The sequence below is a fragment of the Hipposideros armiger genome, unplaced genomic scaffold (genome assembly GCF_001890085.2).
Source record: "Hipposideros armiger isolate ML-2016 unplaced genomic scaffold, ASM189008v1 scaffold_94, whole genome shotgun sequence".
NCBI lineage: Eukaryota > Metazoa > Chordata > Mammalia > Chiroptera > Hipposideridae > Hipposideros > Hipposideros armiger.
This window is the reverse complement of record NW_017731444.1, coordinates 904,230-925,056: the sequence shown is the minus strand read 5'-3', so window position 1 is coordinate 925,056 and position 20,827 is coordinate 904,230. Positions and strand designations below refer to the sequence as shown.

The 20,827-nt window shown below is 46.6% G+C and overlaps 1 protein-coding gene across 1 annotated transcript in view; it reads left to right on the top strand.

Moving 5' to 3' along the window:
* Positions 1-635: 635 nt before the first annotated feature.
* Positions 636-20,827, top strand: part of TGM3 (transglutaminase 3) — a 40,065-nt gene continuing 19,873 nt past the window's right edge. Inside the window, exons 1-7 of the mRNA XM_019645709.1 lie at positions 636-706; positions 12,348-12,521; positions 12,869-13,111; positions 13,744-13,862; positions 14,909-15,037; positions 18,041-18,218; positions 18,327-18,462. Of these exons, the coding sequence (XP_019501254.1) occupies positions 700-706; positions 12,348-12,521; positions 12,869-13,111; positions 13,744-13,862; positions 14,909-15,037; positions 18,041-18,218; positions 18,327-18,462 (986 nt within the window). The 5' untranslated portion in view covers positions 636-699. The remainder of the gene's footprint in view (positions 707-12,347; positions 12,522-12,868; positions 13,112-13,743; positions 13,863-14,908; positions 15,038-18,040; positions 18,219-18,326; positions 18,463-20,827) is intronic.

Below are 20,827 nucleotides of genomic sequence, written 5' to 3'. Positions count from 1 at the left end.
CACACTCATGCACTTTTGACTTGCCTCACCTCATTTGATTATTCCCTCTATTTAGTGAGCTGAGAAGGGTGGGTGTGCCCCCAATTACAGACGAGGCTTCCAAGGCTTTGAGGTTCCGTGATGGCCCAGCTAGCGTTGGCATTGAGTGCTTCTAACTCCAATCCAAATGCCCTACCTGCCACACTGAAACCCTGTCCAGGTGAGCTGTGAGGAGCATTTCATACCCTGGATGCAAGTGGAAACCACCAATATGTATGTATAGTGAGAAAAGACTAAGCAGATTTCTGCTTCTGGGCTCTGTGGAGACATTTCTTAGAGCCCTCACAGCTCCAACTCTGGACAAGATACTGCAAGGAAAGCATGACATAATTTCCTAAACCCTACAACCCAGAGAACTGTTCATCTTTGAGAAAAATCATAAAAGCAGACTCTTTCTTCCTTATCTCCCCATTCCTTCCCAAGCTGGTCTTGCATAAGCAGGATGCCCTTCCATTGGGTGACACGAGTATGTCGTAAGGGAAACGCTTACAGGCACTACAGGAATGACCTGGTGCCTCGCCCACCTCATTAGAATTCTAATTGGGGTGTGTGGGAGAGGCTTCTATAAATGGTAAGGCAATCCCCAGCAGCCTGTCTCCCCACTTCTGCCTGCCATTCCCAGAGGATCCCCAAGAGGAGGAAGAGGCAGAGGAAGACAACATGACTGGTGAGTGGATGGAACCTTCTCTGCCAGGCCCTTGCAGGACATGATTCTCCTGGGCCAGTGGGAGACGCCAGAGTGACCAGCTCGGGACAGCTGCCCTGGGGGCTCTGTAGGTTGGATCTTAGTGCTTTAGGATTGTATTCTTTCTCAGTGGCTGCCTAGTCCCTCTAGTGTGGTCCCAGGGGAAGAATATATTTGGGATGCAGCCCTGAGTAATGAGCAGGGTGTTCAACACAGCTGGAGGTCACATTCCCTTAGACAGGTACATAAGCTTTGCTGTGTCAAACCCGACAAGCTCCCCTTGTTTCTGAATGCAGTTTTCCCAGCTGTCAGTAGCCTAGGCAAAGAAATGCACATCTCAGAGCTACAAGAAAGTGAGAGCATGGCAGCCTGTAAATTAATGTAAAAGAAACCATCAGCAGCCCTTGGATGCTTCTAAGTACACAACACATCCAGAAGCAAGGGCAGCCTCTTTGAAAGTGACTTGAGGAGCTGAAACCTCCCAGTAGCAGAAGGAACATGTGTGCCAATGACCGTATGTCTACAAGCGGCACCCGGGAAGGTGGGTGAAAAACAACAAGAAGCGCAGGTTTTTAAGCTCTGCGGTCACTGCCAGGATTTGGGCTCTTGTTAGACAGCACCCCTGCTGAGCAGCGTGATAATTATTGCCTGTCCTGGGTGCTCAGCCTCGTGCATTGACAACATTGCCAAATCCAAACTCGGCATGTATCAAACCTGTAAAATATCCTTAGTGGTGGTTAGGACTGCAGGAAGGTTTGCCAAAGAAACCACTGAGCACAGTGCAAAAGGGGAATGCAGATACCTTCAGGAATCACAAAGGCCAGGACAGGCTGGCGGCAAAAATGCACCCCCACCCCTATCCCCGCAATTCCTCCTGTGAACATGTTAAGTCACTAAGAAGAGGAGCTTTGGGTCCTCTAGACTTCAGCAAGAGGGGATGTCAGCTGTCGCCTAGGTCACCTCCCTCCCTCCAGGGGGAGGAAGAGTTCCAGGAAGAGCCAGAGACTTACCTGGTCACTCAGGAAGCTGGTGGCAGAGCCCAGACCAGGTCCCAGCAGCGTCCTTTTCACAGTTTCCTGCTACCAGAGCTGAGTTCATCCATGAGTACATGTGATATCCAGGGCACAGCAAAGCAATGCTGAACGCTGTTTCTCATTTGAAGGCCATTACCAGCCGTTTCTGTGTTCCCTGCTGCCACCGAGCTTCACGCTCCCAATTGCAAGATGAAGGGCTTAAAATAGATGGACTTGCAGGCTCCTTCTAGGACTGACAACTCTCGCCATGAGAGGAAACCGGGGACAGAGAGCAATGGGCCCCAGGGGCACGTGCAGTCCCATCACTCTGCAGGCCCTACTGTGGTCCGTGAATAGCCAAACACCTGCCCCTGTGAACCCTGCTCCTTACCCTGAGGGTCTGGTGTGTCAGTGCCTGTGAGTCATGGAGAAGTTAAGCTCTTAGAGCTCAACATCTGAACCACCAGGGTTGCTCTGAGGTCACGAAAGAACGCAGGCAATGGCCAGTTGGGAGAAAATCAATTTTAACAAATGCGGGGTAGAGACACGTGAATACCTCATCCCCTTCAATTCGCCACACATGCAGTTCCTGGCTCAGCTCCTAGTCACTCAGCCGGGCAGTGCTCAGTAAACGTCTCGTGAATGAATGAAGTTACTTAGTGGACACCTAGGGAAAGGAGCTACAAGTAGGTGCAGTAAGGAAGACAGAGATAAGTGAGCTATAGTCTCTGCCCTCCGTGAGCGCACAGCCTGATTGTGCTTGGTCAGTGGTAGTTGTGTGGGGTGAGGAGTGTTCTGGGCAGAGGGAACAGGAAAATAAATGTGGGTGGGTCATCAGGTGTGACCCAGGGGACTATCAAATCCATGCATGCTGGTTGGAGAGGACTGTGTCCGGCTCCCAATTTAAGGCTCTTGTTGGAATCAGCAGAGGTTCAGTTATTATGCCTCCTGGTGGAGAGAATGGCCTGAGCTATGGAAGGAGGTGATGGCAGTGGAGGAGGACTTGGTGCAGTATCTTGCACAAAGTTCAGTTGACCCTTGAACAACATGGATTTGAACTGCTCAGGTCCACTTATATGAAGATTTTTTTCAATTGACCTTCACAGTTCAAACCCAAGTTGTTCAAGGGTCAACTCTGTGGCTGGTAATCCATGTGTGCAGAGGGCCAACTTATACTTAAATTTTCAACTGTGAGGGCAGCCGACGCCCCCAACGTTCACATTGTTCAAGGGTCATCTGAGACCAGAGCGCCAGGGTGGACAGGAATGCAGGCTGTGAACGCAGATGTTGCACCCAGTGTGAAGGGGAAGCCTTGTTTCCCATCCCCAAAGCCACTCGGAGGCCCTGGGTCAGAAGCAGAGTCCTCAGGGTACAAAGCTGAGCTGCACACCCTTCTGCCTGTGGAAGGCCACAATCGCCATTCTGGGGACTAACATTCTGACCCACTGGGGCAGTCAGCTTTCTGTCAACTATTTTGTTGGGCAGAGTGCTGGCCATGGATGAAGAGACGTACCTTCTCTGGCCTCATTGCTCAATCTGTGGAGGACCTGTGCCGTTCTGGGCCATGGGTCTGCCACAAAACATCTTTGCTTGGATCTGGAACACCAGCAGCTCTTTCTCCTGGGTTCCTGCCTCCTTCTGGTTGGGAAATCTTCAAGGAGCGTCCTGGGTTCTCCTCACATTGGGCAACAGCTTCTTACGAGGTCTGCCAATTAAGTTAGCGAACTCATCCTGGGAAAAGTACTGCATACCTCATTGCCGAATATCACTACAGTCACCTCCAAAATACTTCCCTTGGGAAGCTATGCACTAATGCCAGTGCCTAGTCCACCCTTCAGAGCAATTTTAGAACTTTTTCTGGAATGGCCATCAGAGCTGTCGTCTTATTACTCTTGACATCCTGAATGTCATCAAAATGTCTTCCTTTCAATATTTCCTTAACCTTCGGGTAAAGAAAGAAGTCATTGGAGGTCAGATCAGGTGGGTAGGAAGGGTGTTCCAATACATTTATTTGTTTACTGGCTAAGAACTTCCTCACAGAAAGTGCCGTGTGAGCTGGTGCATTGTCATCATGCAAGAGCCATGAATTATTGGTGAAAAGTTCAGGTCGTCTAACTTTCTCACGCAGCCTTTTCAGCATGTCCAAATAGTAAATTTGGTTAACTGTTTGTCCAGTTAGTACAAATTCATAAAGAATAATTCCTCTGATATCGGAAAAAGTTAGAAACATCATTGCAACAAGTTCACTAACTTAATTGTCAGACCTCGTATTTCAGCCACCTGTACCCAGAACGTTATCTATGGTCTCTGAAAGCAGATCATCCCTGTGGTCTCAGAGGCTCATGGCTTCAGGCACTCAGCGTTTGTGATAAGGACAAGCTGCCTCTTCCCCCCACAGCCCCATCCACTTTCTTTCATCTGGGGCAGCAGCTGCTCCCTGTTCATCAGACACAGGCCAGCCAGTAGCTGCATCCACTTGAAATGAGGGCTGCCCATGTGTTCACTTTTGTTACCTAGGATTATATACAGGGGTGGACAAGCCAAAGGGTTACGAGTACATGTTCAAAGGCACGCTCTCGGCTGAATCTCAGCTCTGATCCTTACTAGTTGAGCAACCTGAGGCAGGTTCTTAACCTAAGTGTCTCAGCCTTCTCATCTCAGAAACGGGTTTATTGTGGAACCCACCTCATAGGGGCTCAGCCCACATAGCTTATTATTTCTTGGAAACTTTTCATGATCCTGAAGAAAAACTCCATGAGACAAAGTCCATTTTCTAATCAAGGACAGTTGCCAGGGAAACCTCTCCCACGAAGTGCCTCCCCTGCCCCCTTGCCAGCCCCCTCGCCAGCCCCCTCGCTCATTTTCAAATCCCCAGTGAGCTGTTCTTGTTCACCTCAAATAACTTGCCTTCTGCCTCCACCCTGCTGGGCCAGACTCCACAGGTGGGGCCATCACTCTCCTCCCCAGGGCCCACATGCCGGCCTGGGGTGTGAGCTGAAGTGAGGAAACTATTTTCCCTATCGCTCAGAAGTGGAGGGAACCAGGCCCCGGGGGTTTTGGTAGGGGCTCGGAGATGAGTTCAGGGGGAGTCTGCATTCTCCTCTCTTAGTGGTATTTTACTCCTTTCTAAAAAGGAGACAATGATTCCCCCTTCCCCTCCCCCACCTCACCCCTGCCTCCCTCTCAGCGCTGCTGTGTGGCTCAGGTGAGATAATTAATGTAAAAGAGTTTTGATAAGTGTAAAATGATATATAAGCCTAAAGTAGTGATTCTGCGTCCTGGGTGCTTATTAGAATCACCAGGAAAGTTTTTTTTCAAATACCAATGCCATCCCTAACCCAGAAATTCTAATTTAACTGCTCTTTGGTCAGGCAAAATGGGTTTCCAGTCTGGCCTTGGGTCCAGGCTCTGACTGAGTGTGTGATATTTGGCAAGTGACGTCACCTGACTGAACTTCCCAAGCAAATATCTGTGAAATGGGAATAACAACATCATAGGGTTTTTATAACTACCGAGGGTGCCAAAAACAATGTATACAAGTGGGCACTGCGGTCAACGTTGCTCAAGCAGTAGTTTGCCATAATCAGAAGTGTCTGGACGCTGATGGTCGCCACTTTGCGCACCTCTTGTAATTGCAGAAGTCAAACGTGACTTGTATTCATCTTTTGTTATTGGTGTATATTGAGCATTACAATTGTAATACAGTTTTTTCCTTTCTTAAAATGTGTATGCATTTTTTTTTGGCACCCTCTGTATGAAAGGACGTAATGCAGGTAAAATGCTTAGCACAACTGAGGTCCTCAATGGCAGCATGTTAAAAAGCTCAAACCCTACTCTCTCCTGTTGCTTTTGCCAGTATATGCAGGACCTCCAAGAGATTTGCCCCCCCTCCAAACCTCTTGGACCCTGGTGCTAGTGATAAGTACCGTATTTCCCCATGTATAAGACGTTCCCATGTATAAGACAAACCTTAATTTTGGGGCCTGAAATTTGAAAAAAAAATGTATTACATTAAGTTATTGAACTCAAGTTTTATTCGTCATAAAATTCATACAACACCTCATCACTGTCAAAACTCCCAACCATTAGCTTGCCCTCATCTGTGTCTGATGATGAATCTCTGTCTTCATATATTGCCTCGTCCTCAGTTCCATCTATGGCAGTTGAAATCTACAGCCACTGTATAAGACGCACCCAGTTTTTAGACCCCACAGTTTTTGAAAACAGGTGTGTCTTATACATGGGGAAATACGGTACATATGGAATCCTGATAACAACCCCACAAAGGAGGGTGTACCGATCTCACTGTCCCCTTCTATAGACGGAAAAAGTACAATCCAGAAACATGGAGGCCTTGCCCAAGGCCTCAGCCTTCCAGACCAGTACAGGACTCACTCACTTCATCCCCGCGAGCATCACCAGCCCCTCACTCATCTGCCAGCTGAACCCCTGAGCTTTCCTGCCACCTGGGTGCCAAGAAATTGTTACCACTGTGCTGCGCAGGGATTGAGAATGTCTAAATGCAGAGGAAAGGGAAAGGGCACAGGCTACAGAGAGAGAAAGTAGAGAGAGGTGAGAGCTAACAGGAAAGCCTGGTCCTTGGAGCCAGTGATGGGGCCAGCCGGGAGTTGGGGACATTCCCTGCGCCAGAGGGGAGAGGTGGAGAGCACTGGGAATGACTCACAGCCTCTCAGTGACGAGGATCTAAGACCTGGTTCTGGGCCAGCCTCTGCTTCTAAGCTACCCTCAGCACTTGGCTTCCCCTTTCGGGGCCTTGGTTTTCTTACCTGTAATGTGGGGGATACAGGGTGACAACATTATTTTTCTAGCTGCCATTTATCACCCATTAGCCGGTTGTAAAATTAGTTTAGTGGATTGTGACCAGCAATTAAAATGAAGTATAGGGAAAATATCAGTACATTGTACATAGTAAGAGCTGAGTATTGTTTTGTGAAACTTGATGTCAAGTATAGACCCATGTATGTAAACACTGGGTAAAAATGTATTTCTTAATGTGGCCTCTAAAAAAATGCTTGGAGACACTTAGTTATATAATTTTTAGTATATCGATTAGCCTTAATTAACTCTAGAAATCTGTAAGATAAACACATGTCTTTGACTAGAGAAGACATAGGGTATAGGGTCTGGGCAGGTCGGGGAGATGCAGCCACTGGAATATCAGTTACATCATATTGGGCCACCTGCCAGCAACTTGATGCTGTGGTCCTCCCAGGAATAGGAAGTGAAAACCCCAGTCACACACCCGTAACCAAGTCCTACCCACTTTGCTGCAGGTGATTCGGCTGCAGAGCTAGGCTGATAAGGATTGAGACAGCTGACTAGTAACCCCCTTTCACAGTCCGGAATCTGTTCTGCGCTTCTCATGTTACCCCTGCCAAAGTTGGACCCCAGAATAAGCTGGGGGGTTGCATCATCAAGTATATGTGATTAGGTATGGCTGTGAATGACAACAAACCCCCAAATAATAATGGCTTAGAGGAAGAAACAAAAAGGAACTTTACTTTTTCCTTACAGAATAGGTCTGGATGTAGGCAGTTCTCGGCAGGTAAGCCATCTGCACAATCCCCAGGGGTCCAGGCTCTGTTCAGTCCCCACTCTGTTGTCCCCAGGGCATGTGTGGTCCAAGATGACCGCTAGAGCTCTGTCCACATCACACCTACACTCCAGACAGCAAGATGGAAAAAGAGGGAGGTAAGCAGGCTAAGGGCATTTGCCAGCTGTTTTGAAAAAGAGGTTTCCTCAAAAGACTTGAAAACAGGTACTTGCATACAAATGTTCATAGCAGCACTATTCACAAGAGCCAAAAATTAGAAACAACCCAAATGTCCCTCAACTGATGAATAGATAAACAAAATATGGTAAATTCATATACAGTTGACCCTTGAACAAACACAGATTTTTTTTTCAATAAATACTGTAAATGTATTTTCTCTTCTTTATGATGTTTTAATAACATTTTCTTTTCTCTAGCTTACCTTTTTGTATACATGTACACACACATATATATATATATATCATACATATAACATACAAATTGAGTATTGACTATATACGTTAATTGATATTTATGTTATCAGGAAGGCTTCCGGTCAGCAGTAGGCTATTAGTAGTTACGTTTTTGGGGAGTCAGAAGTTATAACCAGATTTTTTCAACTACATGAGGGGTCAGCAATCCCTAACTTCCATGTTTATTCAAGGGTCAATTGTAGTGGAATATTGTTCAGTAATAAAAAAGAAATGGACTACTGATAAATGCTACCACACGGATGAACCTTGAAAACACTATGCTAAGTGAAAGAATCCAGACCCAAAGACCACATGTACGTGTAATTCCATTTCTACGAAATACCCAGAATAGGCAAATCCATGGGAACAGAAATTAGATTAGTGGTTACCAAGGGATGGAGTTAGGGGGGAAATGGGGGTTTCTTTGGGGGACGATAAAAAAGTTCTGAAACCAAATGATGGTGGCAGTTGCACAACACGGCGAATGTACTGAATGGCCCTCAATTGTATGCTTTAAAATGGTGAATTATATGTTCTGTGAATTTGACCTCAATTTAAACATTTTTTTTAAAACTGGAGGTTTCCTGGAAGTTAGTGCATGTAACTTCCTCCTACAGGTTGTTGGCCAGAACTCATTCCTGTGACCCCCAGCTGCAGGGGAACCTGGGAAATGTAGTGCCCATTAATATGGAGGATTTTATTACCAAGAAAAAAGGAGGGAGTCAATCTTGGCAGAGACATTTAGCAGTCCTGCCACATTAGGATTGCTGGTGGCACTGAAATTCTCAGGGAAGTGGCATGGAACTGTGAAGAGACCACTGGAATGAGAGTCCAGAGATGTCTCACTGTGGGCAAATCACCTTCCAGGCCTTCATGTCCTCCTATCTGGATAAGGATGGGAGTATATATGGTCTTTCTCCGAGGACTCTTTTTCCTCTGATGTTTTTTTTGAGAGTAAATGCTAATGAGTGAATTGCAGGGTTGATGCCATGCTCCTCTTTTCCCTTCCCTTCATCCAGGCTGGTGCGGAAGACAATCCTAAGACTCATAAATATCCATGAGGTTCTAAACTTAGTTGGTTGTGTACCTCCCCCACCCCCTCCCTTTCTCTTCCAGGACACGCTCTGGCAAAGGGGCTTGGGATTACTGCTACATGAAGGGGTGGTGAGTAGGGGCAACTGCGGAACATAGATAATCCACAGACACGATCATCAGATTCTTGATCTGGGGGGGGGGGGGAGAGCCAATCCTAGGGTTCAAGGGGTGGGACAATGACCAGGGTGACAGCCAACAGAAGGAAAAAGATTTCAGAAACCACATGGGAGGCTTTATTTCTTTATCCACATTGGAGCATGCTGTCAACCTGCCCCTTTCACTTCAGGATGCAGAGGCGGGCTGCTCCCCTTTTGTTCACCTCCCAAGTAGAATGCCCTTTTGGAACATATTTCTCCCTTCCAGGTGCTCACCCTCTCCTTTATCAGGAGGTGACACAAATGCATAGTGAGGGAACCTCACCCCGTGGGTACCTCCTGGACTGAAGATCCCGCCTGGGTTCCCTTTTCATGCAGAGAACTGGGGACCAGGGCAACAGGGGCGTCCAGTAAGACCTGGGTTCAGAACCCTGGCTCTGCCAATCACTAGGTGTGTGACGTAAATACGATATTTATCTCTCTGAATATCAGTTTCTAGTTTCTGTAAGGATTCCATTGATGATATGTAAAGTGCTCTGTATACTGTTAGTTAGCAGTTGACATACAATAGATCGATGGCAAATGTGAGCCCTGCTTTTCCTCACCCAGAGAAACCTTACACATCCCACAAGCACCCCGATGTGAGTGCCAGAGCTTCTTTGTGCCAGGGCTCACATCTGGTGTCAGGAGGGGCAGAGATGACCACCACAAACATCCCGGGCCTCACCTAGCGGGGCATGCAGGGTTCCTTTCATCTCCTTTCAGTGTCTCTGCAGCCAAGCCACCCTGGGTCTCACTCTTGTCTGTTTCATTTTTCCTATGGACAAGCCACTGGCCTCTGCTATGGACACAGCTGGATCAGATAGTGTATAAACCTTGGCAGGGCAAAGAAGGACAAGGACCTGTTGCAGGGGAGGCAGATGCCACCTGTAGATGTAGAACCGCTGCCGTCCCTCTTTCCTCACCCCATGTTTGGCAGAGACTGTCTGGGGACGTACTTTCAGCCCTCGGGGAGATCTAGGTTAGAACGGTGAGCTTCCCCTGGGGAGTGTGGTGTCTGCTTGCTCGCGGGCCGTGAAAGAATTCATGAGTCAGGTAGAAATATAGAAGGCAGATTGGTTAAAGTAAAAGAAAGGTCGGCTGCATGCATCCTTTGGATTTGGGAGGGGATGAGTAATCTCTAGGGGGTTCATGTGATCTGAAACCATATGTTCCTTAAGGGCTCTTTTTTTTTTTTTCTAAAAAAGACAAGGTGTGAAGTTCACCATATCTCAACTCACAGGGATGTACAGTAGGTAGTGACCAAGGTTGGGAGGAGGCAGGGGTTTAAAAGGTGGGGCGATTGTCCTAGAGAGAATGAGCATCCACAGGCCACATAGAGCTTGGGGCCCCCAGAGCGTGTCTCAGATCTGGGCTGTCTCCATTCGATATTTTTGTCCAGGAACATTCATCTTCTCTCCTTTCTCCTTCTGTCTCTCCTTTCCTCCCTTTGTCCTTCCCTGCATTTAATAGATATTTGGTGATTGTGTAAATGTTTTAGTTTCTCTGAGTCTGTGTGAAAACGTTAATTTATTCTTTCACTAACTATTTTTTCAATGAATGAATGAGGGATGTGTGAATGAATGAATCTTTAGTACCCTGAACTGGTGGGAAGATCACCTACTGATCCCCCCTCTCCAGCCGCAGTGTTGGTCTCTCCACCCCAAAGAGGCTGCATTTCACTTGAGAAAGTACCTACGATGAGCCTCTGCCCATCTCCAAAGCTACTTAGGTCGGATGCCCCTGGCCCCAGGCCTGCCCTGAAGCCACAATCTGTCCACCTCACCTTTCTCCTCTGGGCAGAGCCTCTGCTCTAGCCAAGTAACATACTTTCTCTCCTTGAGAGGCCTTGGCCTCTTCCCATTGTCCGGATTGCAGGCTGCTCCATTTGCACCTCTTTCTTCAAGGCCCAGCATTTTCAGTGAAGCTTTTCCTGATCCCTACAAGTGAACGTGATTCTTTCCTGCCTGCATCTCCTAGACACCTTTTATCAGAAAGATCGGATTTGCTTCCCCGGCCTCCCCCACCCCCGTTCCATCGTTTCTTATCACTTGTGCTTATCTTACCCACTGCTGAAGCTCTTTGAGGGTTAAAGCTTTTCATGCATTTTTGCACTCCCAACAGTGTGCCTAATCTAGTGTCCTATAAATGATAGGTACCCTCTATACATGTATTGAATGGCTGCCCCACATTCACTTTTCCTTATGGACTAAATCTTGAGGTGTAGTCATGATGGTCATAGCATGGCATTAGTTTTGGTTGGTTTGTTCATTTAATTCCTTCATGCATTTATCTAATTGTCCTAATACAGTCAACAATGTGCTAGGCATCGGAATACAAAGATCAAGTAGGCATATTCTGATGACGAGAGACAGACACATATAAAAACAAATGTGCCTGGCGATGGGGTGTGCCACCCCACTCTCACAGCTGTGACCTCATCATAAAGACAGAGACCAGCCTGGTTTGCAGAGGAATGGGTGATGGAATGTCCCGAACATAATGCAAACGAATAAAAATGTTTCAAAGGTTTATGTGGGCTAAACTCTACCCCGTGGCATCTCTCATAAACTCTCCTCAATTTAGCCCCATCACCTCCACAATCATGTGAGAAGAGGCAGAGGGTGTTAATTTCGAGTATTTGTCCTCGGGGTATGATCCAGAGACCTCATGGGCCTTTGACCTGCTCCTAGGTACTGCTCTTGCCAGTGAGCATTTGAAAGTCCAAGCTTCAGGCTTAGAAATTCTGTTCAGAGCCATGCTATCCTCCCCAGCATCAGAGTCCCAGTCCAACACCGAGGCACAGCACGTATAAAGTATAGAATACACAAGAAAACATTTTCTGGATGTTGGAGTCGTAAAAGGCTCTTGGTGTCTAGGGAGGTGCAAAGGGAAAAGCAAGCAAGCCAAACGAAGATGATGGATTTGAGAGAAGTGACCTCCTCCCAATTCTAGTCGAGCCCCGATCTACCAAGTAATGATGTTAAAAGTGGACAGAACCTGGGTGCTCTGGTTTCCCAGTTCTTCTGGCTGGTTGGGTGAAGCTACTCTGAGCACCTGGCCTGTTCCTTGAGGGCTGCGTGACTGCTGTCTAGGTGAAGGGGGAAGATATTCTCAGAAGTGAAAATAGTATGTGCAGAGGTTCAGCTGCCTGAAAGGGCAGATGGGGAATAGGTTGTGAAGTTCTCCCTATGCTCGGTCAAGGTCTTTGGATTTTAATGTGTTTCTTCCTAGAAGCTTGGCTTTGTCCTTACTAGCCCCACCCAAAAGCTGCCCCGTTGGTAACTTACACCTTTTTCCCACATCACCATTCCTTGCCTCTCAGGACCTCAGGTCATCTTTTCTGTCTCACAGATTTAGAACCCCAGAGTATCGACTGGCAGACAATCTCCAATCGGTTTGCACATCACACAGACAAGTTCTACAACCAGGATCTCATCTTGCGAAGAGGACAATCATTCAATATATCATTGACCTTCAGACGACTTCTTAGATCTGGAGAAAGTCTGGGGTTCATAACCTCCACAGGTACATGCTTATTGCTCCCAACCCATCCACACACACCTGAGCAGCCCATGGGACTGTATATCCAAGGGATAGTGGTCATTAGGTCACTGGGTTCTAGCCCAGCTCTGCTATTGACTCAGTGTGACCTTGGGCAAGTTTCTGCTTATCTCTGAGTCTGAGAGCCCTAGTCTTCAAATCAAGAGAGATTTGGCCTGCATGGTCTCTCCAGTTGCTTCCAGAACCATAATGTGGTGCTTCTTTTGGATAATGTCCTTCAAAGGTCCCCTGAGGTTTTATTAGACTCTAACCTCTCCCCACAGTCTGGCCAGCACTCCTTGGTTTTCACTGACCTCTGTCTTCTTTTACAGGGCCTGCCCCTTCAGAATCGGCCAAAACGAAGGCTGTGTTTTCACTCTCCAATGGGACAAATAGTGGCAGCTGGAATGCACAGCTCACGTCTCAGAGGGATAACACTCTGATCATCTCCATCTCCAGTCCTGCCAATGCTCCCATAGGCTGGTACACTCTGAACCTTCAGATCTTCTCCCAGGGCAATACCTTTACTTTGAAACTTGGGATGTTCATACTGCTCTTTAACCCCTGGTTGCAAGGTAAGCACTAAACACTCACACTTCCAGCCATCAGCTAATCGATGCCCATGGAAAGCAGATGGGGGGGGGAGTGGTTTTTATGGGCTCAGGCTTGATTAGGAAAAGTTTTTGGGAAACGGAAAAAGCACAGAAGCTATAAGTCAGGAGCCATGGGTTTGAGTCCCGGCTCTGCCACTTAACCAGCTATGTGAGTCTGGGCAGTCACTCTACCTTTCTGAGCCTCAAATTCCTCACCATTAAATGGACTGCCTGCTATTTCCTCTGGTGCTATTGCAAGGGTCTCATGGGCTTTTACAAACTGTATAGTATTGATGTCATTATACGGGACGACCGCAGTGCAGTTCTGTAGCATAGCGGTAGCTTCCTTCCTAAAGGAGCAAATGTTTCATTCCTGGAGTCTCATTTTCAGACTCTTGGATCACCCCAGCTTCTCTTTCAAGCTCATAGTTCCCAAAATATGAGTGGAAAGCATTACAGCCCAAAGCTTCCTTCCTCAGTGGAGGTTGCGGAGAAGGGCTCCAGGTATGACTTGCTCCGGTTCCCAGGCCAGTACTCAGGAATGAGAGGAGGACTGGTCTTTATTGTCCTCTGTAGGATTCTAGTCCCTGATATCTGATTTTTGTGTCAAACAGCGGATGGTGTCTTTATGAGTAATCACGCCGAGAGGGAGGAATACATTCAGGAAGATTCGGGCATCATCTTTGTGGGAAGCACAAATCGAATTAGCATGGTTGGCTGGAACTTTGGACAGGTAAAGGGGTCATCAGGAGGCTGGGGAAATGTCCCTATTACCCAAGAAGCTCAGCAGCTGGCCCCACAGATAGGTGGACGTTCCCAAATCTATCCATTTGCCTGTCCTTCATTCATTCATTCAGAAGACGTTTATTGACCACCTACTACGTGCCAAGCCCTTGCTGCACACTAAGAATACAGGAGATAGACAAGACAGATTTCTTGTCTTTGAGAAGGTCACAATCTAGTGGACAAAAACAGACATATAACTAAATTAATGTAATGAAGTGTTATTGGTGCCATGTTACACAAATGAAGATAAGGCCCAGTAGAGACACTTGGCATAAAAATGTAGTTTCTGTTATTCTTTCACGTAAGAATGTGATGAAACATAGAACATAGAGTGCATCCAGGGGTAGAAGGGGGGCTGGATGGCATGGTCTGGGCAAGCCTGTCCTAGGAAAGAACTTTTGATCAGAAACCTGAAGGAGGCAAGGGAACCAGCTAGATATCTTGGGGAAGAGCATTGGAGGCAGAAGGAATAGCACCTGCAAACACCCTAAAGCAAGAGAGAGCTTGGCCTTCTCCATTTGAGAAGCAATGACTCAGAATAAGTCGTGTTTTGTGAAAATAGCTTCAGATACCTCTTCTAGTAAGCTATTTTACCTTTACAAAATTTCCCCAGGAGTCTAACAAATATTCTCAAGATCACAGAGATAGATGGAAACTTTAGATGAGCTTGGGCCGATCCTTTGTTATGCAGATAGAGAAATCAAGGCCCAGGCAGGCTAAGTGATTTGCTCCCAAATTCATGACAATGAGAGCGTCCTGCTCAGTTAGAGGCCTCAGCACAGGGCCTCAGGTATCTTGAAAGCTCCGGACAAATGTGCAGGATTAAAGGCTGGGTGAGGTGGTTGTTCCTTGGTAGCTCTCCGTTCTGGAGGCCCAGAGTGAAAAGACCCAGGCAGATGCCGTGGTTCTCACCAGGGTAGCCCCCAGACACTTAATTAGCCAACACTACTTGTCATTTCTTTCATCATAACATATGGCTCCCATTTTGAACAGTTTGAAGGAGACATTCTGAACATTTGCCTCTCGATCCTGGATAACAGCCTGAATTTCCGCCGTGACCCTTCTACTGACGTGGCCCGCAGAAGCGACCCCAAATATGTTGGCCGAGTGATGAGTGCAATGGTGAGTGATAGGAAAACCACATCTAGTTGTTACCATATATTGGGTCATCGGAAAAGTCATGACGCATTTTTGCATTGGAAAACAGAAAGATATGTCATGACCCAATATCAAACCCAATTATGGGTTAGGCACATGCGCTCTTATGTATGTCATCTCATTGAAGCCTCACAAAATACAGTTGGTGGCTATTCCCATCCCCACTTTGCTCACGTAGAGCATCAGGCTTCTCTAAGTTAAAGCACTGCACAGTGAGTGAGCAGCAGAGGTTGAACCGGAACCAGGTCTGCCTGACTCCAAAGGCTTTTCCACTGTATCGTGAGACCTGTCCAGATGACAAGGGAACTTGCCCTTTTGGTGTCCGGCAAGCTGAGACTTTGCTCCATCCCTGGGTCTTTTCGGAAAGGAGGCAAGTTCCCAAGTGAGCCTGAAATGTTAACCTCCTTTGTTTTGACCTATGCCCTCCCAGTATAGAGTGCTTGAATATCAGACTAGGAAGACAGAAGGCCAACCCACTCATTGGGGAAACAGAAACCCCAAAAGCTGAAGTGACTTGCTCACAGCACATAACCTGTGAGTCAAACCAGAACAAGGCCTTGAACTGCCCACCCAGGGCCTCTCTCACTCACCCAGCCCCTCCACTTGATAGACCTGTCCCCTCTCCCCAAACACACACACACACACACACACACACACACACACACACACACGCAAGCTGGATCCTGGAGGAATCGCTTGCTCTGTACTCAGTGTGTAGAGAACGCCTCCGTCAGAAAGTATCCAAGCATGGACCAACCTGCTCAAGAGTGACACATTAAAAACTTAAAAGTCAGAGAGCTCTTGATCTTGAATCCTCTGAAACTAAATAATTACCCTAGAAATGTCTTAACTTTAGTGTTTAATGGGCTAAGCCTGCCCCAGTCTTTTTATTTTTGAGTTGGAGAATATCCAAGCTAATAAGCTAGTTACAAGGATAGAAACTTGAACAACCTTCGGGCTGAATGATAAATATCTGTGGGTAACCATTGGGGGCTTCCTGAAAGAACAGGCTTAAACCAACTTAGCAGGAAAAGAGTGTGGAGGCCCAGGGAACGTGGGGACACTGAGGAGATAGGTGGGAACCAGTGCCACTGGGGAAAAGTACAGAGAGGAAGTGGGAACTGGACCAAACCGTGAAAACCAAGTGACCATGGAGGGGTGGGATTGAAGGCCGAGGCCCACATTAAGAAAAGCTGGCATTCAGGGTGACTTACGAAGCTGAGCTTTCTTGGCCAAGGAGAGGGTGGGTGAGGCCAGCCGGCTCCTGCAGCTGCTGACTCACTCTCACCCTCAGGACAAGCCACTTTATCTCAGTGCCAATTTCCTCAGCTACACCTCCGTGCTGCTCTCTCCAGACCTCCTGGTTGGGCTGCACCATAAGCTAATAATTACGGCCTGTGTAGGGCTTTGAAATGCTCAGCTTTTAGCCAGAGATGACCCTGCTGATTACCACTCTGGTGGCTGGAGCACTGTGACTCAGAAAATGGAAGTGGGCTGCACAATCTTCCATCTTGGAGGAGTCCCCGTCTTGCCTGATTCTGTGATTATAGCCCAGGCCCTCCTGGAGGTAGATGCGGAGTGCACCCACCACACAGAGGGGCTGCAGTAGGCTGGGTCAGCCTGTCCTGGGCAAGGATTCTTCTGTTTCCAGACTGTCCATTCTCATAGGCCTTGCCACTTGTGGACTCCCACAAAGTGAGGGAGTAGAACTCACAGGCTGAGAGATTCTGGTCTAGCCATTCACTGTACGGTTTGGATAAATGTTGCATAAAGTGTCATAAACTCTGAAAACTTGGCTGCTGGAAGACATCTGAGAGCTCATTTGTTTCTAGCTCTCCCTGCATTCGAAGGTGAAGAGCTAAGGCCCAGATTGGTGAATTAACTCGCCCACAATCACCAAGCTGACAAGTGCGAAGGCTGGGCTTGGAATCTGGCTTCTCCTTCTTTCTCTCTCTTAACTTGGTGTTATGGAATAGTTCAGACTTTCACAAAAATAGAGGGGAAAATGAAATGAACGCCTACTTACTCATCACCAGCTTCAACAACTACACACTCCAGGCCAGCCTTTTTCCTTCTCTGACCCTATCCTCCACAGATTATTTGCTAATGCCCAGATTTTACATCATTTCATCCATAACTATTTCAAGAAGTGTCTCTAAAAGACAATGAACTCAGGTCTCCTGATTCCTAGTCCAGCCCATTTTTTACATTGCATCGTGGTTGTGTTCCGTGTACAAGAATCATGCCTTAAGTTGAATAAATGAATGAATGAAGAATGAATGAATGAATGGAGAATGAATAGCAGTATACCATCTTTATTCTTTCCAAGAAGAAGTTAGTTGCTAAAGTTTTAAAGCACTCATTTAGAAGACCAGTACACCAAAAGAAAGCGTCAAACCATGGACTCCCAGGTCAGATCCCAGTGACAGCCCATAAGTGTGGCAAGAAATTGTCTACAGCCTGAATTTCGGATGCGGCTTTGCCACTGACAAGCCATGGAGCCTCAGTTTCCATGGGAGCCTGCTGCACTTGATTGATCCACGGGCAATCAAACATGGATTACAAACACATCCTGGTGCCTCTCTCATTCCGAAGCCAGCTCTTTACTCACACTTCTTTGGGATGGATGTGCCTTTCAAACGCCCAAGGGCGCCATCATGGAAATTCTAGTTCATTTCTTGTTGTGTGCCGCACTCTCTCCCACCTCCCAGCCTTGGGCTCTGTTCCTGTCTTGAGAGGTTTTAGGATTATTAAAAGCTCAAACACAGCCCATTGAGCAAAGCACTTCTAAATGCATAAACTAGTTGATACCTCATCAATACAATGATCATCCCTAAATCACCTAGAAAGACACCAAAAAAAATCCACTCGATGGCTCCCTGGCTTACTTCCTCATCTCCCTACCTTGTCCCCTGAACTCTGCATGTCACCCCCTGTGCTGATTTTCATGGTGATTTTCCTATCCAGGTCAATAGCAATGACGACAATGGCGTGCTTGCTGGGAATTGGAGCGGTAACTACGTAGGTGGCCTGGACCCCAGGAACTGGAATGGCAGCGTGGAGATCCTCAAGCAGTGGAAGAAAGATGGCTTCAGGCCAGTCCGATATGGCCAGTGCTGGGTCTTTGCAGGGACCCTCAACACAGGTACTCTGAGTGTGACATGACTTTGCTGGGTCAGTGAGCAGTAGTGGGGTGCCCCGAGATATGGTGTCCACTGCAATCCGAGGCCTCACACTACCCCTTGACTTGCAGTGCTGCGGGCTGTTGGGATCCCCTCCCGGGTCATCACTAACTTCAACTCAGCTCATGACACAGACCGAAACCTCAGCGTGGATGTGTATTACGATGCCATGGGAAATCCATTGGACAAAGGCAGCGACAGCGTATGGTGAGTGTCTGACCTTTTCTGAGCAATCTGTGTAGCTTCTTGCTCTCCCCAGTCCCTGAGACCCAGCTCCAAACAGGAATTGAAAGGCAAGTAACATGTCAACACATGGTTGAGATTAGAAATGCTGACAATGCTGATTACACTTCTAACAAGACCCAAAACAACTCTTTCTGCAAAGTCTGATGGTTTGCTCTATCTTGCTACTGGGTGAAAAGTCTGATACCAGTTCATACCAAATAAGATATCAGATATGGCTTATGGGCTCTGCAAAACTGTCCTAATTTATAAGGCCCATTAGGCCTTATGCTACTTTAGAAGATAAACATTGAAACTATTGATTTTCCAGCAATAAGTATAAGTTTATCTCATTTCAGGCAACCCATGTGGCTTATGGACTTTATTAAAGAAAAACAACCCATTTTCTCTTACCCGTATATACTTTTTATGTACCCTGGTTGATAGAACAAAAAGTTAGTTTATTCTGGATTTCCAAGGAAAATAAGAAGCTTTATATGTAGCTAAGGGCATATATATTTCTAACCATAAATAGACCATGTGCATGTGTATCTGTACATGCAAATATATATGTCATGTATAATAGGTGCCAACTGGAAGTAGATTATATAAAACTTATAGACCTATCTATAACTTCATATAGCAGTATGTATTCATAAAATAGATATTATTACAGCTATTTAAGGGTATACCATATGCCAAGTTATTACCAGATGGCGACTGAAATAATTATGTCTATATCTACATTTTCACATAGATATGTGTCTCTGTATATAAAGTACACACATGTTAATTGTCCATTGTTTTAATCCATTTCAAAGGCCATACAGATGATACACACATTATCACATGCATAGATATGGCTAGATAACCTGATACAGATGTTATTTCCAGATGTTCAACTTTTTGAGATAGCCTATATAAAATACTCTTTTGTACTTATAATTCCCCGAGTAAGTAGACCCAACTTTTCTGAAATGTGCTCAGTGTAACTAATGGAACAAAGTCAAAGGAAAATACAAATTAGCAGAAAAGCTGTTAACACAAACAGCCAACAACAGAACTGAGTAATATAAGCATCCCCTCCCCTCATGAATTACATGAGGCTCATGTAAATCACCCAAGGTCTTGTGGATTCTGCAGTTTAATGGGGGAGGGGAAGCTTATTTTAGGATGTTCTTTCTTGATCTGCACATACTTTCTCTCCAATGACACTGCTACTTATGGCAAAGTTTTGTTTTCCAGCTTCCCATAAATGAGCATCTTATCTTCTCCCTGGTTTTTTGGTTGGTTTTTTTTTTTTTCATTTATTGTTTTGTCCAAAATCCCATTGCAACTGTTTGGATCGCTGAGGCAATGCCGTCCCTGGCCTGGGTTTTCTTCACAAAAGGAAATAATTGGTCCGACAAGATAACTGAGTTTGGCAGGGAGATCCTTTTAGGCATACTCCTGTGATTGTCCTGCACACTAGGAACTGCAGAGAGAGCAGAAACCTTAAGACTCACTCCCTCTACTGCATTTCTGATGCTGTTAGGGAACAGGGAGTGGGGAAGTCATTAGCAGAGGCCGGTTAACAGCTGAGGGCGGTATGTGGAGCACCAGGTCAGTGATTCCGACAGTAAGCACTGTGGGAACTCAGGGATGGAGTCATCAAGGAAGACTTCCTGGAAGCAGGAAGGTGGGGCGTCTAAGGTGAATTTACAATTAGGACCCAGATCTCTCGTTCAGGCTCCCACCCCACATTAGCTGCATAATTCATTCCAAATGTAATCACCTTGGAGCAAGTATGGGCCCATGAAGACATTCCAGGGTGTTCCCCCTGTCACTTTTTGGCCTCACTGGAGGCTGTCAGGCCCCAAAGCTCAGATTTTTGCTGGGAATCTCATCACCTCTCACCCTCCCACCTCCCCCTCTCCCCACAACTTTTTCTAAACCCTCCTCAGAAAGCTGTGGGAGCTGATGGTCCCTCTGACCCCATTCCCTACTTCCTGTGGGTGAGGAAACAGCCCTGGATGGTCTGAGGAAAGGGATTTCTGAGTCCTAGTTCCAGCCTCACCACCACCTTGCGCTAGGATTTATGTAAACCACCTCATTTTTCTGGTCCCAAATTTCTCCATCAGTGAAACATAAGGGTTGACCTAGAACTAGTTGTTCACTTAAGTCACTTACGAGCTTTAACTTTTTGATTCTCTGCCACTTCAGCTCACCCCACTTTTTGCATGAGAGCTACCCCTCCCAAATGAGCTCTCCCCTCCCTCTACATGGATCCCATCCAGGGTGAGAGAGTTAAACCATGAGTCATTTTCTGCCTGGAGTGAAATTACTACCCTGTTATTATAAGGACATTTTG